Source organism: Oncorhynchus kisutch, linkage group LG30 (genome assembly GCF_002021735.2).
Source record: "Oncorhynchus kisutch isolate 150728-3 linkage group LG30, Okis_V2, whole genome shotgun sequence".
NCBI lineage: Eukaryota > Metazoa > Chordata > Actinopteri > Salmoniformes > Salmonidae > Oncorhynchus > Oncorhynchus kisutch.
The window spans coordinates 3,416,697-3,437,141 of NC_034203.2; the positions used below are offsets into that span (position 1 = coordinate 3,416,697).

The 20,445-nt window shown below is 41.3% G+C and overlaps 1 protein-coding gene across 2 annotated transcripts in view; it reads right to left on the minus strand.

The window, feature by feature from the left end:
* The window catches only part of adcy8 (adenylate cyclase 8 (brain)), a 247,827-nt gene that overhangs the window by 104,739 nt on the left and 122,643 nt on the right, over window positions 1-20,445 (minus strand). For both annotated transcript variants that reach the window (XM_020467285.2, XM_020467284.2), the window contains exon 3: window positions 8,564-8,694. In XM_020467285.2, the coding sequence (XP_020322874.1) occupies window positions 8,564-8,694 (131 nt within the window). The remainder of the gene's footprint in view (window positions 1-8,563; window positions 8,695-20,445) is intronic.

Genomic DNA, 20,445 nt, shown 5'->3' on the forward strand with positions numbered 1-20,445 from the left:
CATCACATGTACAGCTTATTCTCAAGATCTTGCATACTAATGAGATGCTATTGAGCCCACACTACTAAACTGTCTGAGCCAAGGACTACAATACTGGGTGGGGTGAATATATTTTATACGACATACATGATTTTTTGTTAACTAGTAAATAGTTGCCTACAACAAAGTGTGTTTAAATCATTTTTAACTTATTAACCATTTATGCTAGTTAGTTTTTGCTACCATGTGGGTTTTAGCTTGCTTGAGCCTTCTAACTGAGGAGTGTTAATTCACCTGTTTCCATACATGTTTCATAAAAATAAAAAAAATCTTACAAAGGGGTTGTTTAATCTAACTGCTTAACTATTTATCTGTACATGGAGTTGTATTTGTTTGTTTTTTACTAAACAAATTCTAATCTTTACAGGAAAATGCCACGGGCACTATCTGATGTGTGGAGACATTTTACTGCAGCTAATGTAAAAGGAAAAGCTGTATACATTTGCAAATACTGTGCCGAATGAAGAATGAAACAAAGAGGCAGAATCATCTGGCCAAATGCCAGATGACAAAAGTCCCTCTGCTTCTATTCGAGTTGAAAATTATGAATCAGAAACCTTATCGATAGCAACAGCTCATGGTCCTCCTGGAATCAGCTTTTTTTTTACTCAATGGACGAACGTAGTCAGAGAAATGGTTCACCTCTGATGCTCACAGGCAATGTGTAATGGAAGAGATTTCTGAATGTTCTTCACCCATTATATACCCCTCCAACCAGAGACATGTTTTATTTACTCATTTGCTAGAGTTCAAGTGAAGGTCAAGCAAATCGTAGAGAAAGCAGACTGTATTGCAATCATCTCTGATGGGTGGTCGAATATTCATGGGCAAGGAATAATTAACCACATCATCTCCATCCCTCAACCAGTATTCTACAAGAGCACAGACACAAGGGACAACAGACACACCGGTCTCTACATTGCAGATGAGCTGAAGGCAGTCAATGGCCTTGGACCACAGAAGGTATTTGCACTGGTGACAGACAATGCTGCAAACAGGCTGCTTGGTCTAAAGTGGAGGAGTCCTACCCTCACATCACACCCATTGGCTGTGCTGCTCATGCATTGAATCTACTCCTCAAGGACATCATGGCACTGAAAACAATGGATACACTCTACAAGAGAGCCAAGGAAATGGTTAGGTATGTGAAGGGTCATCAAGTTATAGCAGAAATCTACCTCACCAAGCAAAGTGAGAAGAATAAGAGCACCACATTGAAGCTGCCCAGCAACACTCGTTGGGGTGGTGTTGTCATCCTGTTTGACAGTTTCATGGAGGGGAATGAGTCTCTCCAAGAAATGGCCATATCACAGTCTGCCGATATGGACGGCCCCATCAAGAGGATCCTCCTTGATGATGTATTTCGGGAGAGAGTGGTAAGCGGCCTGAAACTCCTGAAACCTATAGCAGTAGCCATTGCACGGATTGAGGGAGACAATGCCATCCTGTCTGATGTTCAGACTCTGCTTGCAGATGTAAGAAATCCGTACTGCCCTGCCCACTTCACTGCTGCTCCAAGCAGAGGAACCCGCAGTTCTGAAATACATCAAAAAGCATGAAGACTTCTGCCTGAAGCCCATACATGCCGCAGCGTACATTTTGGACCCCAAATATCAAGAGATCAACAAGGCCTATGGTGTCATCACTATCGTGTCTCGCCACCTTTGCCTGGATAAGGGCAAGGTTGTGAGCAATCTGGTGATGTACACTTCCAAGCAAGGGCTTTGGGATGGAGATGCAATATGGCAGCTGTGTCAAAATATCTCATCAGCCACCTGGTGGAAGGGACTTTGTGGATCTGAGGCTCTTGCCCCTGTTGCCTCCATCAACCCCCAAATCCCAACAAAATCATCCCGCCTCAGAGCGCAACTGGTCCTTGTTTGGAAACACACATCATTTTACAGATTTATGTTGAAAACGTTTTTGGGAGATGCGATGGATCATTGGGGATCATTCAATATTCCCTTTCTTTTGTTGTTTAGTGAAATCATCCCATGTGAAGAGTCAACTCATTTAATTAAAGTTTGATTTGTAACTAAATAGTTTGTTTTTATTTCTATTGGAATAATGTATTAATTTGCAATTATGTCTACTTATGATAAGGTAACAGGTTTCTGTTTCCATATGATATGGTAAAGATATCCAATGCAACAAAAAAACCATCTACATTTAAATGGTATTAATATTAATTTGCATATATTTCTATTAATTCCCACGGGAAGTTTCCACCTCTGAATATTCCCCAAAATGTGCAGCCCTAGGTAAAGCCTGTATTTAGAATGGATTAAATTCAGATTTTTTGGTCACTGACCTACAAATTGTAATTTTTGGGACAAATCCAATACAACACATTACTGAGTACCACTCCATATTTTGAAGCATAGTGGTGGCTGCATAATGGTATGGGTATATGCTTGTAATCTTGTAAACTGGGGAGTTTTTCAGGATAAAAAACAACTGAATGGCGCTAAGCACAGGCAAAATCCAATCGGAAAACCTGTTTGTCTGCTTTCCACCAGACACTGGGATATTAATTCACATTTCAGCAGGACAATAACCTAAAATGGAGTTGGTTACCAAGAAGACAGTGAATGTTCCTGAGTGACCGAATTACAGTTTTGACTTAAATAAAAAATCTATGGCATGGCTTGAAAATGGTTGTCTAGCGATGATCAACAACCAATTTGACAGAACTTGAAGAATTCTGAAAATAATCATGGGCAAATATTGTACAATCCAGGTTTGCAAAGCTCATACAGAGTTACCCTGAAAGAGGTAACTTTAACATGTATTCCTATATAAATTAGATATTTATGTATTTCATTTTCAATACAATTGCAAGCATTTCTAAAAACATGTTTTCACTTTGTCATTATGGGGTATTGTGTGTAGATGGGTGAGAGAAAACATATTTAATCCATTTCGATTTTGAATTCAGCCTTTAACACAACAAAATGTGGAATAAGTCAAGGGGTTTGAATACTTTCTGAAGGAACTGTTTGTACAGTATAAGGGAACAGTGACTAAGCATCAGGATATAAATTCAGCAAAAAAAGAAACATCCCTTTATCAGGACCCTGTCATTCAAAGATAATGAGTTAAAATCCAAATAAATTCACAGATCTTCATTGTAAAGGGTTTAAACACTGTTTCCCATGCTTGTTCAATGAACCATAAACAAATAATGAACATTCACCTGTGGAACGGTTATTAAGATACCAACAGCTTACAGACGGTAGGCAATTAAGGTCACAGTTATGAAAACTTAGGACACTAAAGTGGCCTTTCTTCTGACTCATCTGCATGAACGTGCCTTAGGCATGTTGCAAGGAGGCATGAGGACTGCAAAATAAATGGCAATGTCTGTACTGTGAGACAGCGCTACAGGGAGACAGGACGGACAGCTGATAGTCCTCGCAGTGGCAAACCATGTGTAACAACACCTGCACAGGGATGGGTACATCCAAACATCACACCAGCGGGACAGGTACAGGATGGCAACAGCAACTGCCTGAGTTTACACCAGGAACGCTCAGACTGTCCACAAAAGGCTTAGAGAGGCTGGACTGAGGGCTTGTAAGCCTATTGTAAGGCAGGTCCTCACCAGACATCACCGGCAACAACATCACCTGTGGGCACAAACACACCATCGCTAGACCAGACAGGACTGGCAAAAAGTGCTCTTCACTGATGAGTCGCGGTTTTGTCTCACCAGGGGTGATGGTCGGATTTGTGTTTATCGAAGGAATGAGTGTTACACCGAAGCCTGTACTCTGGAGCGGGGTGGATTTGAAGGTGGAGGGTCCGTCATGGTCTGGAGTGGTGTGTCACAGCATCATCAGACTGAGCTTGTTGTCATTGCAGGCAATCTCAACTCTGTGCGTTACAGGGAATACATCCTCCTCCCTCATGTGGTACCCTTCCTGCAGGCTTATCCTGACATGACCCTCCAGCATGACAATGCCACCAGCCATACTGCTCGTTCTGTGCGTGATTTCCTGCAAGACAGGAATGTCAGTGTTCTGCCATGGCCAACAAAGAGCCTGGATATCAATCCCATTGAACACATCTGGGACCTGTTGGATCGGAGGGTTGAAAGCTAGGGCCATTCCCCCCCAGAAATGTCAGGGAAATTGCAGGTGCCTTGGTGGAAGAGTTGGGTAACATCTCACAGCAAGAGCTGGCAAATCTGGTGCAGTCCATGAGGAGGAGATGCACTGCAGTACTTAATTAATGCAGCTGGTGGCCACACCAGATACTGACTGTTACTTTTGTTAATTTTGACCCCCCCTTTGTTCAGGGACACATTATTCAATTTCTGTTAGTCACATGTCGTTATGTTCATACAAATATGTACACGTTAAGTTTGCTGAAAATAAACGCAGTTGACAGTGAGAGGACATTTCTTTCTTTTTTCTGAGTTTATGATAAACAGAGTAGCAGCAGCATAAATTATGACTGTATGTGTGCATGTGTGTGGAGTCAGTATAAATGTGTGTGCATGTTTTTCTGTGTCAGTGTGTGTGAGTGAGAGAGTAGAGTCATGTGCGTGTGCATAGACACAGTAAAAAAATAATGTACAAGAGTCTACTCAGATAGTCCATGTAGCTATTTAACAGTTTTATGGCTTGGGGATAGAATCTGTTCAGGAAACTGTCGGTGTCAGACTTGATGCACCAGTATCTCTTGTTGTGAGGAAGCAGAGAGAACAGTCTATGGGTGGCCAGAGGCTTTCCTTTCACACCGCCTGATATAGTTCCTGGATGTCAGGGAGCTCGGCCCCAGTGATGTACTAGGCTGTTAGTATCACCCTCCATAGTGCCATGCGATCGAGGACAGTGCTGTTGCCATACCAAACAGTGATGCAGACAGTCAAAATGGTCTCAATAGTGCATCTGTATAACTTTTTGAGGATTTGAGGGCCCATACCAAACCTTTTCAGCCTCCTGAGGGGGAAAAGGCACTGTCGCTGACCTCCTCCCTGTAGGCTGTCTCATCGTCGCCGGTGATCAGGCCTACCACCGCTGTTCTGTCAGCAAATTTGAGGATGGTGTTGGAGCCATGCGTGGCCACGCAGTCTTGGGTGAACAAGGAGTACAGGAGGAGACTAAGCACAGACCCCTGTGGGGCCCCTGTGTTGAGTGTCAGCGGGGTGGAGGAGATGTTGTCCTAACCTCACTACCTGGGATCGGCTTGTCATGAAGTCCAGGATCCAGTTGCAGAAGGAGGTGTTCAGTGCCAGGTTCCTAAGCTTGGTGATGATGGTGTTGAATGCTGAACTGTAGTCAACATAATTCTCACCAAGTATTCCTCTTATCTAGGTGGGTGCAATTAAAATTGCGTTGTCTATGGATCTCAAGGGGCAGTTTACAAAAAAAAGAATTAGAGTTCTTGGGAACAGGAATGATGGAAGTAATCTTAAAACACTTGGGGATTACAGACTAGGACAAAGACCGTTTGAAAATTACCGTGAATATGCCTGCCATCTGATATGCGCATGCTCTGAGAATGCACCATGGAATATCGTCCAGCCCAACAGCATGTTGATCTCGGAGAGTGAGATCACCCAGTCCTCTGGGTCGTTTAGGGCCCTCATGCATGGTACAGTGTTGTTATTATCGAAGCGTGCAGAATGTGCATTGAGTTCGTCTAGAGGAGATGCATTGTTGGGCAATGCGAGGGCGTCGTAACAACAAATGTGAATGAAATTAATGTGGAAGAAATTAAGTTTGATCCAAATAGGCCTCTCGTCTGACATTCAATTGTCATCACAGTCCTACACTTGAAGGATGAACAACGGCTGTCCTAGTCTACAGTTGAAGTTGGAAGTTTTTCATCCATTCCACAAATTTCTTGTTAACAAACTATAGACTTGGCAAGTCAGTTAGGACATCTACTTTGTGCATGACACAAGTAATTTCCCAACAATTGTTTACAGACAGATTATTTCACTGTGTCAGAAGTTTACATACACTTAGTTAACTGTGCCTTTAAACAGCTTGGCAAATTCCAGAAAGGTATGTCATGGCTTTAGAAGCTTCTGATAGGCTAATCAACATAATTTGAGTCAATTGGAGGTGTACCTGTGGATGTATTTCAAGGCCTACCTTCAAACTCAGTGCCTCTTTGCTTGACGTCATGTGAAAATCAAAAGAAATCATCCAAGACCTCAGAAAAAAAATTGTAGACCTCCACAAGTCTGGTTCATCCTTGGGAGCAATTTCCAAATGCCTGAAGGTACCACGTTCATCTGTACACACCATGGGACCACGCAGCCATCATACCGCTCAGGAAGGAGATGCGTTCTGTCTCCTAGAGATGAACATACTGTGGTGCGAAAAGTGCAAATCAATCCCAAAACAACAGCAAAGGACCTTGTGAAGATGCTGGAGGAAACAGGTACAAAAGTATCTATATCCACATTAAAACGAGTCCTAAATCGACATAACCTGACAGGCCGCTCAGCAAGGAAGAAGCCACTGCTCCAAAACCGCCACAAAGAAGCCAGACTACGGTTTGCAACTGCACATGGGGACAAAGATCATAATTTTGGGAGAAATGTCCCCTAGTCTGATGAAACAAAAATAGAATTGTTTGGCCATAATAACCATCGTTATGTTTGGAGGAAAAATGGGAGTTTTGCAAGCCAAAGAACATCATCCCAACCGTGAAGCATTGGAGTGGTAGCATCATGTAGTGCGGTGCTTTGCTGCAGCAGGGACTGGTACACTTCACAAAATAGATGGCATCATGATGATGGAAAATTTAAGCAACATGTCAAGACATCAGTCAGGAAGTTAAAGCTTGGTCGCAAATGGGTCTTTCAAATAGACAATGACCCCAAGCATACTTCCAAAGTTGTGGCAAAATGGCTTAAGGACAACAAAGTTAAGGTATTGGAGTGGTCATCACAAGGCCTTGACCTCAATCATACAGAAAATGTGTGGGCAGAACTGAAAAAGTGTGTGCGAGCAAGGAGGCCTACAAACCTGACTCAGTTACACAAGCTCTGTCAGGAGGAATGGGCCAAAATTCACCCAATTTATTGTGGGAAGCTTGTGGAAGGCTACCCAAAACATTTGACACAAGTTAAACAATTAAAAGGCCATGCAAATACTAATTGAATATATGTAAACTTCTGAAAAAATGTATTTGGCTAAGGTGTATGTAAAACTTCTGACTTCAACTGTATATCCCAAATGGCACCCTTATACCCTATGTAGTGCACTACTTTTGACCAGGGCCCACAGGGTAGAATTGACCTGTTAGCTGCCAATTAGGAATTCCCCATGGCAGCTGTCTAGACCCATTACTGATGACATGCCACTGGCTTTGAGTAACGCCAGTGTGTCTATGTATGAGGATGACTCAACACTATACATGTCAGCTTCTACAGCGATTGAAATGCCTGCAACATTTAACAAAGAGTTGTAGTTAGTTTCAGAGTGGGTGACAAGGAATAAATTAGTACTAAATATTTCAAAAACGAAATGCATTGTTTTTGGGAAAAATCTTTCACTAAACCCTGAAATAAATAATGTGGAAATTTAGCAATAATAAACTGCTGGAGTAACTCTGGATTGTAAACTGTCATGGTCAAAACATATTGATACAACAGTAGCTAAGATGGTGAGAAGTATGTCCATAAAAAAGAGCTACGGTACCTTCTTAACACTATCAACAAGGCAGGTCTTACAGGCCCTAGTTTCTACCTTCTTAACACTATCAACAAGGCAGGTCCTACAGGCCCTAGTTTCTACCTTCTTAACACTATCAACAAGGCAGGTCCTACAGGCCCTAGTTTCTACCTTCTTAACACTATCAACTAGGCAGGACCTACAGGCCCTGGTTTCTACCTTCTTAACACTATCAACTAGGCAGGTCCTACAGGCCCTAGCTTCTACCTTCTTAACACTATCAACAAGGCAGGTCCTACAGGCCCTAGTTTCTACCATCTTAACACTGTCAACAAGGCAGGTCCTGCAGGCCCTAGATTTGTCACACCTGGACTACTGTTTAGTCAAGTGGTCACGTACCACAAAAAGGGACTTAGGAAAATTGCAATTGGCTCAGAACAGGGCAGCACGGCTGGCCCTTTGATGTACACAGAGAGCTATTTTTAACTACTGGCACACAAATCGGACACCCATGCGTACCCCCACAAGACATGCCAAAAGAGGTCTCTTCACCGTCCCCAAGTCCAGAACAAACTATGGGAGGCACACAGTACTACATAGGTCCATGACTACATGGAACTCTATTCCACATCAAGTAACTGATGCAAGCAGTAAAATTGATTAAAAAAACAGATAAAAATACACCTTATGGAACCGCAGGGACTGTGAAGCAACACAAACATAGGCACAGACACATGCAAACACACACATACGATAACATACGCACTATACACACACGTACACATGGATTTTGTACTGTAGATATGTGGTAGTGGTGCAGCCCAAAACTGACCTATTCCCATAATGTTGAAAAGCACCCTTTTAAGCCAGAATAGCCACAGCCTTACCTGACATTCTCATAGCGATGGATATAGATTCTGTGAAACTGGTGCTGGAGGTGCTCATCATCCACATTTGTCATGTCGTTGATCATCTCCAATACCACAAACCGGGGTAAAACGGACAACACCAGCCTTTCCTGCAAAGAAAAGGAGCATCCTGGTAAATATTTGTAGCTTTTTGGGCATAACCGGGGGAGAAATGTAACCACTCAAAAAAAATTCAAACTACAGAGCTACAGATGCAGGGACTGACCATCCATGATGTTAAAATTATAGTTTTAACCATGGTTTTAGGCTATAAAGTGTTTCTTTACAAACATTGGAGTAAAAAAATGTTCTATTTGGGGTTTAGGGTACAAGAGTTGACTACGATCATGCGGTATTTATAAGTTATATTCTTCAAGAATTAATGGGTGTATGTAATTAATTTATACGTTTAAAAAAAATGTAGCGATGGCTGATTTCCCTTTTAAAAAACAGCATCCAAATAAAAAATAAAACCACCCGCCTTATAAATGCCATAAGCATGTATGCATTTAAGTATGCAATGGGCCTTTAGCTATATGTTTAAAAATACATGCATTATAAATGCATCATACATTTTTCATAATGTACTTTCATACAGGTGTGTGATGCATTATGATTAATGGATTTATCGCATTTATATGCAATTAAAAGAGACATTGAGCTTTTATGAATGCTTATAGCAAGTCTTATAACACTACGACGTGATATATTTTCATATCACCTCCACCTTACCTGTCACCCTAGACCCGCTTCAATTTGCATACCATCCCAATAGATCCACAGACGATGCAACTGCCATCACACTGCCCTATCCCATCTGGACAAGAGGAATACCTATGTCAGAATGCTGTTCATTGACTACAGCTCAGCCTTCAACACCATAGTACCATAGCACCATAGTGAAGGTAAGAAACAACATCTCCACTTCGCTAACCCTCAACACTGGGGCCCCACAAGGGTGCGTGATCAGCCCCCTCCTGCACTCCCTGTTCACCCACAACTGCGTGGCTATGCACGCCTCCAACACAACAGTAGTAGGCCTGATTACCACCAATGATGAGACAGCCTACAGGGAGGAGGTGAGGGCCCTGGCGGAGTGGGGCCAGAAAAATAACATCTCCGTCTTCATCAACAAAATGAAGTAGCTCATCGTGAACTTCAGGAAACAGCAGAGTGAACACAACCCTATCCACATCGACGGGACGGCAGTGGAGAAGGTGGAAAACTTCAAGTTCCTTGGCGCACACATCACTGACGATCTGGTGAAAAAGGCGCAACAGCGCCTCTTCAACCTAAGGTGGCTGAATACATTTGGCTTGGCCCCTAAGACCCTCAGAAACCTTTACAGATGCACAATTGAGAGCATCCTGCCTGGTATGGAAACTGCACAGCCTGCAACCACAGGGCTCTTCAGAGGGTGGTACGGTCTGCCCAATGTATCACCGGGGGCACACTGTCTGCCCTCCAGGACACCTACAGCAACCGATGTCATAGGAAGAAGGCCAAAAATATCATCAAGCACATCAACCACCGGAGCCACGGCCTGTTCACCCCGCTATCATCCAAAAGGCGAGGTCAATACAGGTGCATCAAAGTTGGGACTGAGAGACTGAAAAATAGCTTCCATCTTAAGGCCATCAGACTGTTAAATAGCCATCACTAGCTGGCTACCACCCGGCTACTCAACCCTGCACCTTAGAAGCTGCTGCCCTATATACATATACATGGAATCACTGGTCACTTTAATAATGTTTACATACTGCTTTTCTCATCTCATATGTATATACTGTATTCTATTCTACTGTATTTTAGTCAATGCCACTCTGACGTTGCTCATCCTAATATTTATATATTATTATTTTACTTTTATTGTTGTGAATTGTTAGATACTACTGCACTGTTGGAGCTAGGAACACTAGCATTTCGCTACACTCGCAATAACCGCTAAATATGTGTATGTGATTTTATTAAATTCGTAACGCAATATAAACGAATGCTTCTTAGAAAGCATAACCAAAAGCATTTCTCTGCTACAGACCTAAGAAAATAGCAAAATAATAATGATTGTTATGAATTCCCTGCCTGTGACTATTAACAGCACCTCACAGCCCTGAGCTGAACTCCACTACCCACCCCCCATCACTAGAGCCTGAGAGTCTAGGGGGTACCATAAACCTGCCTCTCAAACTCTCTCTGACCTGTGTGACCTGGGCCCTGATAGGTTGCTAAGGGGAAAGTTGTTAGGGGGAAGGACACCTGACAGCTGTTCTGACTGTGTAAGCCAGTGTCTCTTCACTTGGACTTGTGGGATGGAGTGTGTACAAAAGTGAGTTGTTGTTATTGTGTGTTTACGATTTACTGTTCGTAGTTAATGATAATTGCCTAGTTAAATAAAAAATGTCTGCTTGTCTACCCTTGATCTATACAGTCCTTACCAGTGCTCTTGTATTGGATTCATGCTCATGCTATGCTAATTGTGTACAGCCTATTCATTACTGTTTATCTCCTGTATTACAGAACCACATCCTTCTCACATCTATTCCCTGTGTGTATGGCAATACAGTTTTCTTTTGTGTAACTATGAGGTTGCCTTATTCCCCTCTTAACAGGGGAGGTGCTAGCGGGTCACAGATCAGTACTAACAGAGTCACTCTCTTTCAATGCTTCTTTGTGTCGTTGCATCAATTCATTTACAACACAATATAAACGGGTGGTTCATTGAACGTGTCACCATTCTAAAAGCATGTGTATGCTACAGACCTTTCTGGCGTCATTTCCGTCTCACAATTCGATTGCATGTTGAGCACAGGTGGAGAGAGTTAAGAGTTCAGATAAAAAGTATTGAGGGTGCAGAGGATCATGTTGAGGAGCTGAGAGAGAGCAAAGAGCTCAGACAAAAATGTTGCGTGCTACGAAAGTGGAATTGAGTGCAAGAAATGAAGTGTCGAGCACAGCATCTCCCTGTTCATGGTATACTTGCCTGTGCTTTCTCGAAATGCAGCAGCTGTAAGCTGTGCTACGCGGTATGATTTCTGTGTGCTCGCAAATCTACAATGACATGCTGGCTTGCTATAATAAGCAGCTCTAGATGCGAGGGGAAAACAAATATATTTCTATTATCTATAAAGATGATAAAAAAAGATAATTAGGTACAGTAGCTAGCTAGCTTAAATGCAATAGGTTCATGGTTTGGGTCAGGCTGGTCTGGGAAACTCAAGGACATTCAGTAACTTCAGTAAAAATCCAGTAACTTCCCCAAAATCCCCAGGTTTTCCAGAAGTCATAGTTGTAGGAGTCCAGAGTTCCTGCTTATTCCGGGAATATTCCAACCGAGATTTCTGGAAAGTTACTTGATTTTTGCAAACCTAGTCCCAGGGGACGGAACTCTGTGCACGTTTTTCTTCCTTGCGAAAGTGAACAGATTTTTGCATCTACCTGGGACAGAAATCATCCACGTTTGTATTATAGAACAAAATCACTAATTAAGAATGAGATGACAATTCTGCATGATATAGACAATAACATGTGTGGAGCTACAGGTAATTGCAAAAGTAAAGGAAACACCAACATGAAGTGTATTAATGGAGCCTTGGGTCACGACGAGCCAGAACAGCTTCAATGATGCATAGATTCTAAAATTGTCTGAACTCTATTGGAGGGATGTGACACTATTCGTACATGAGAAATTCAATCCTTTGGTGTTTTGTTGATGGTGGTGGAAAGCGCTGTTCCAGAATCTCCCCATAAGTGTTACATTGGGTTGAGATCTGGTGACTGAGACGGCCATGGCATATGGTTTACATTGTGCTCATGTTCATCATACCATTTAGGCACCTGTGCCCTGTGGATTGGGACATTGTCATCCTATGGGGGGGGGGCATCCTATGGCCTGCCCAGCATTTTTGGGATAGGGGGCAGCATTTTCACTTTTGGATGAATAGCGTGCCCAGAGTAAACTGCCTCCAACTCAGTCCCAGATGCTAATATATACATATTATTATTAGTATTGGATAGAAAGCACTCTGAAGTTTCTAAAACTGTTTGAATGATGTCTGTGTGTATAACACAACTCATATGGCAGACAAAAACCTGAGAGAAAATCCAAACAGGAAGTGGGAAATCTGAGGTTTGTAGTTTTTGAACTCAGCCCCTATCGAATTCACAGTGGGAAATGCGTTATTTTCCACTAGATGCCAACCGTCTTTAGAATGTTGTTCCAGGCTTCTCCTGTGAAGGGGGGCCGGATGAGAGCTGTTTGACTAAGGGGTCTGGCAGCAGCCTCGTTCTCAGTCACGCGCATTTCACATGAGAGGTATCTCTCGTTCCATTGCTTTTCTACAGACAATGGAATTCTCCGGTTGGAACATTATTGAACATTTATGATAAAAACATCCTAAAGATTGATTCTATACTTAGTTTGACAAGTTTCTTCGACTTGTAATATAACTTTTTGAACTTTTCGTCCGACTGGACCTAAACGCGCTTTTGGATTTGTTTACCAAACACCCTAACAAAAGAAGCTATTTGGACATAAATGGACATAAATGATGGACATTATCGAACAAAACAAACATTTATTGTGGAACTGCGATTCCTGGGAGTGCATTCTGATGAAGATCATCAAAGGTAAGTTAATATTTATAATGCTATTTATGACTAATGTTGACTGCGCAACATGGCGGATATTTCTTTTGGCTGTTTTGGGCTCTGAGCGCCGTACTCAGATTATGCTTTTTCCGTAAAGTAAAAAAAAATCTGACACAGCGGTTGCATTAAGGAGAAGTGTATCTATGTTTCAATGTATCATGCATGTATTTTCATCAACATTTATAATGACTATTTCTGTAAATTCATGTGGATCTCTGCAATATCACTGCATGTTTTGGAACTACTGAACATAACACGGCAATGTAAAATATGATTTTTGGATATAAATATGAACTTTACTGAACAAAACATACATGTATTGTGTAACATGAAGTCCTATGAGTGTCATCTGATGAAGATCATCAAAGGTTAGTGATTAATAGTATCTATATTTGTGCTTTTTGTGACTCCTCTCTTTGGCTGGAAAATTTTCTGTGAGTTGGTGGTGACCTAACATAATTGTTTGTGGAGCTTTCGCTGTAAAGCATTTTTGAAATCAGACACTGTGGCTGGATTAACGAGAATTGTATCTTTAAAATGGTGCCTAATACTTGTATGTTTGAGAAATTTGATTTAGGAGGTTTCTGTTGATTTGTATTTGTCGACCTGCAATTTCATTGGCTGTTGGCGAGGGGTTCCGCTAGCGGAACGAGCGGAACCCCAGTCCTAGACAGGTTAATTGCTTAGTTAACCACATCTGTGTAGAAGCACCTGCTTTCCATAATTCAAGCTTTTCCATTGTTATGGCAGTTACCTGTTTTTCTATCTAGGGCGGTAGGTAGCATAGCGGCTAAGAGCGTTGGACCAAAAGTTCGCTTGGTCAAATCCCTGAACCGACCAGGTGAAAAATCTGATGTTCACTTGAGCAAAGCATTTAACCCTAATTGCTCCTGTAAGTCGCTGTGGATAAGAGCATCTGCTAAAATTATGTCTGAGAATTATGTGCATAAACCTTTAAAATATAACTAGCAAATATATTGTTTATTTTCTAGAAACCTATCATTAGCTATATTAATGTACTCAGCTGATGGTGGGAGTTAGTTAGCTAGCAAACTAGATTAGCTAGCTCTTCCCTAGGAGTTTCCAACCTAGCTAGCTAGCTACCTAATTTATGGACTTTTTAAAACCTTTATAGATAATATAAAAATAGAGAGAGAGAGAGAGAGAGAGAGGGGGAGAGGGGGGGAGTGAAAGAACGAGAAAAGAGAAGGGAAATAGAAGAGATGAGTTTTGTATCAGTGACATGTTACTGTTACAGGTGTATGTATGCTTTGACAACGCAACCTCGAATTCCATCTTGCCCGGCAGCGAGACCCAGTGTTGTATTCCTCGAAGCTAGCAAGTAGCCTGCCTAGTGGTTAGAGCTTTGGCCCAGTAACCGAAAGGTTGCTGGATTGAATCCCCGAGCTGACAAGGTAAAAATCTGTCATTCTGAACAAGGCAGTTTACCCACTGTTCCCCGGTAGGCCGTGATCGTAAATAAGAATTTGTTCTTATCTGACTTGCCTAGTTGAATAAAGGTTAAATCAAAAATAAAATCACAGGACATCTTGCACTCGTATCTAGAGCTGGCTAATATAGCAAGCCAGGTGATAGTACCGTAGCTAGGATGAATACAATGTGTGACAGTAGGTATATGGTAGACATTTGCTAGATAATTGAGTGATGAAATCCAAAGGAAGGACATCAGAAAACGGTTTATAGCTGAATTGGAAATTACTGAGTGTACCATTACAGGTATCCAGTGGCAAATCTTTAAATAATGAGATCATCAAAAACCTACTGAAATAGCATTAGGTGGAATTAGCTATCTAGCTCTTACCTGAGAAGAAGCGACTTCCTGGGAGTCCACCATGTTGCAAATGGCTAGGTACCAACCTGGGGATGTAAACATCATGTTGTATGGGTCCTGCCTTCCATTTAGCTAGCCAATCAATGTCATTATAACACAAAACAGCACTATGATTGGTCAATAAGTGTGCCTATCATATTTTGGGAACGTGAGAGCAGAGCAGGGAGATGTGTGCTCGACATTTAATTTATTGCTCTCAATTCCACTTTTTGGGCACGCAACATTTTTCTCTGAGCTCGTTGACATGATCCTCTGTGACCTTGACATTTTTTTTATTTCAACTCTCTCCATGCACGTTCCACCAATTCTTCCATGCTTATTTGAATTATGAGACGGAAATTACGGCATATTCTTTGCAGTGCACCTGTGTCACATTTGATGAACTATAACACAAGGCTATTGAAAGACAAAACGCAGCACAATATTAAACCATTAAGTATTCCTCTCATCGTGATGACTGAGTCCCTTTCTCTAAAACTCTGTATCCACTTGCATTGCCATAAACTGCTGACACGGCCTAAGTGTTTTACTGTAGTCGCAAAGAGCTCTAAACACAGAGAGCACCTGCAGAGAGGCGGAGAGATGGGAGAACGAGAGGAGGGGAGATGCTATGGAAAAGAGAGCTATGGTTTAGTTTAATTGATTAGGATCCCCATTAGCTACTGCCCATGTGCAGTGACTTGCGAAAGTATTCACCCCCCTTGGCATTTTCCTATTTTGTTGCCTTACAACCTGGAATTAAAATAGTTTTGGGGGGGTTCGACTCATTTGATTTACACAACATGCCGACCATTTTGATATTTCTTAATTGTGAAACAAAAAACAAAAAAGACAAAAAAAGCTGAAAACTTGAGCGTGCATAACTATTCACCCCCCCCCCCCCCCCCCCAAAGTCAATACTTTGTAGAGCCACCTTTGGCAGCATGTCTCTATAAGCTCGGCACATCTAGCCACTGGGAATATTGTCCATTCTTCGAGGCGAAACTGCTCCAGCTCCATCAAGTTGGATGGGTTCCGCTGGGCTACAGCAATCTTTAAGTCATACCACAGATTTTCAATTGGATTGAGGTCTGGGCTTTGACTAGGCCATTCCAAAACATTTAAATCTTTTTCAAATTAAACTATTCCGATATACATATTCTTAAATACAGCACAATTAGATCTTTATAAAGAGGAGGAGAGGCACTGTGATACAATATGTTGTTTATCTGTTTTTTAAAGCTAAACTTGGTGGTAAGAGCATTACACGATGACATGGCTCTATACATAAATGAGTGACGCATTAAGTCTGTTTTTGGTTTGGGTACCATGAAGAAACCCATAGTGGTGTGTCTGGTGGGGAATTCATGTTTTTTTAATAGGGAAGGTAGATTGAGACCTAGGTCTCATTTTCAAATGCGCCCTGTACAATACGACATACACATGCACACACATACAGTACCAGTAAAAAGTTTGGACACATCTAGTCATTCAAGGGTTTTTCCTTGTCTTCACTATTATTCTACAATGTAGAAAATAGTAAAAATATCAAAACTATGAAATTACACATGGAATCATGTAGTAATCAAAAAAGTGTTAAACAAAATAGATTTTACATTTGAGATTATTCAAAGTAGCCAACCTTTGCCTTGATGACAGCTTTGCACATTATTGGAATTCTCTCAACCAGCGTCATGAGGTAATCACCTGGAATGCATTTCAATTAACATGTGTACCTTGTTAAAAGTTAATTTGTGGAATTTCTTTCCTTCTTAATGCGTTTGAGCCAACCAGTTGTGTTGTGACAAGGTAGGGTTGGTATACAGAAGATAGCCCTATTTGGTAGAAGACCAAGTCCATAGTATGGCAAGAACAGCTCAAATAAGCAAAGAGAAATGACAGTCCATCATTACTTTATTTTTTTCACCTTTATTTAACTAGGTAGGCCAGTAGAAGACAAGTTTAAGACTTGAAGGTCAGTCAATCCGGAACATTTCAAGAACTTTGAAATTGCTGTTGCATAAACCATCAAGCGCAATGATGAAACTGGCTCTCATGAGGACCGCCATAGGAAAGGAAGACCCAGAGTTAACTCTGCTGCAAAGGATAAGTTCATTAGCGTTACCAGCCTTAGAAATCTGCAATTAAAATAAAATGTTAATTGTCACATGCGCCGAATACAACAGTGAAATGCTTACTTACAAGCCCTTAACCAACAATGCAGTTTCAATAAAATACCCAAAAAATTAAAGTAAGAGAGAAGAATAACAAATAATTAAAGAGCAGCAGTAGATAACAATAGCGTGGCTATATACAGGGAGTACCGGTACAGAGTCTATATGCGGGGGCAAAGGTGTTGAGGTAATATGAACATGTAGGTAGAGTTATTAAAGTGACTTTATATATATACACATATACAGTGGGGCAAAAAAGTATTTAGTCAGCCACCAATTGTGCAAGTTCTCCCACTTATAAAGATGAGAGAGGCCTGTAATTTTCATCACAGGTACACTTCAACCTCAAGACTTTGAAGGTGTTAGGCAACTCAGATGTATATACTTTAACGGAAAAAATAGATAAGATGGAAGTTTATGAAGTCGGGCCCTGTGTAGAAATCTATGGGAAAGTCCAGCCAACCTTTTGATACAGGTTGCAGGGATGAGTATCAAAACTGTCACCTGTAACAAAACGAAGGGCACCAAGAGTAGTAGCAGTTGCACCTTGATAAATAATATCACCATAATCAAGCACAGATAAAAAGGTTGATTGAATAATCTGCTTCCTACTGCTTAGAGAAATGCACCATCTGTTTCTGTAGAAAAGGCCAACTTTAAATCGTAGCTTGTCCGTTTTTAAATGTACGCAAATAGATTATACAAGTGGTTAGGCATTTTCAACACACAAATGTTTCTTAAGACTACAAGAGAAGAAGTACATTTCTCATCAACCCTCAACCAGGAAAGACAGGCATGCATGTTGTTGATGTTAGTTCTGTGTGTGCAGTTCAGGGAAAGGTGTGCTGCTCTGTTTTGAGCCAGCTGCAGCTTTTCTAGGTCTTTCATTGCACCACCTGATCATATTACAGTATGACAGTAAGTAAGATGGGACTAAATCAAACCTGAACAACTAGTACAGTTGATCTTTGTGTCAAAAAACTCAGAACATATTTTTATAACATACATGCCTCTCCTCATCAACTTTGTCAATGTGACTTGACCATGATAACTGACCATCCAATGTTACTCCTAGGAGTTCAGCTTCTCCAACTTGTTCAATGGTCACTCCCTTTATTCGCAACAGTTGAGGTCTCCACCCCACAGAATACAGTACCAAACCGTATTTTCGCAGCACCCTGGGGTGGCAGGGTAGCCTAGTGGTTAGAGCATTGGACTAGTAACCGAAAGGTTGCAAGTTCAAATCCCCGAGCTGACAAGGTACAAATCTGTCATTCTGACCCTGAACAGGCAGTTAACCCACTGTTCCTAGGCCATCATTGAAAATAAGAATTTGTTCTTAACTGACTTGCCTAGTTAAATAAAGGTAAAAAAAACTTTTAACTCCTCAACATATTTTGAGATGTGCCTTGTAAGAAGCTATATTTGCACCAGTGAGTAAGAATGCTATACAAATGTAACTCCTATGTGGTTACAGTGCCCCATCAATTTAAAATGTACAGATTTGAGGGCAGCTAGTGTTAAACCTTAAATGGTTGAGCATTTTGCCATGTCCTTTTGGTCTCTTTTGGCCTGTAGTCGCTGCCAGTTGGAAGCCTTTGTTAAGGCCTCTAGAAGTGCAAGTGCTATACAGTGCATTCAGAAAGTATTCAGACCCCTTGACCTTTTACACATTTTGTTATGTTACAGCCTTATTCTAAAGTGGATTAAATCGTTTTTTCCCCGTCATCAATCTGCACACAATACCCCATAATGACAAAGCAAAATCAGGTTTTTAGACATTTTAGCAAATGTTTAAAAATTATAAAACTGAAATATCACATTTTACATAAGTTTTCAGACCCTTTACTCAGTACTTTATTGAAGCACCTTTGGCAGCGATTACAGCCTCAAGTCTACTTGGGTGTGACGCTACAAGCTTGGCACAACTGTATTTGGGGGAGTTTCTCCCATTCTTTTCTGCAGATCCTATCAAACTGTCAGGTTGGATGGGGAGCGTCGCTGCACAGCTATTTGCAGGTCTCTCCAAAGATGTTAGATCAGTTTTTAATTTGCAAAAAACATTCTGAAGGCTTTGTCATTATGGGGTATTGTGTATAGATTGATGAGGAAATGTTTTTATTAAATCCATTTTAGAAGAAAGCTGTAATGTAACAATATGTGGAAAATGTGAAGGGGTCTGAATATCCTGTAAAACCCCAAATGTTCAATAATATGCTGTAATGTGTGAACACCTTACCTAGCAGCAAAGATGCTTGCATTTCAATTACAGTAAAATACTGTGAAATACAAACCCCTCTCCTCAATTAATTTAATTCATTCATTCTGATTATGGTAGCTTTTTTTTGTTTTCAGTATAATACAGTACATTTTACGGTACTTGCTTTGATACGTACATGCCTTGTTAAAAGTAAATTTAGGGAATTTCTTGTTTGAGCCAATTAGTTGTATTGTGACAAGGTAGGGGTGGTATATAGAAGATAGCCCTATTTGGTAAAAGACCAAGTCCATATTATGGCAAGAACTGCTCAAATAGATCAAATAAATCTTAAAGTGCAGTCGCAAAACCATCAAGTGCTATGATGAAACTGGGTCTCATGAGGACCACCACAGGAAAGGAAGACCCAGAGTTACCTCTGTTGCAGAGGGCAAGTGCATTATAGTTACCGGCCTCGGAAATTGCAGCCCAAATTGTAAGGATAGACGATGGGAGACGAGAAGCACCAGGGATGGGGGTGGAGCAGGCGTGACACACATAAATGCTTCACAGTGTTAAAGTAACAGACACATCTCAACATCAACTGTTCAACGGAGACTGCATGCTCGAATTGCTGCAAAGAAACCACTACTAAAAGACACCAATAAGAAGAAGAGACTTGCCTGGGCCAAGAAACACGAGCAATGTACATTAGATCGGTGGAAATCTGTCCTTTGGTCTGATGAGTCCAAATTAGAGATTTTTGGTTCCAACCGCTGTGTCTTTGTGAGACGCAGAGTAGGTGAAAGGATGATCTCCACATGTGTGGTTCCTATGTGGAGGAGGAAGTGTGGTGGTGTGGGGGTGCTTTGCTGGTGACACTGTCTGTGATTTATTTAGAATTCAAGGCACACTTAACCAGCATGGCTACTACTGCATTCTACAGCAATACGCCATCCCATCTGCTTTGCACTTAGTGGGACTATCATTTGTTTTCCAACAGGAAAAATGA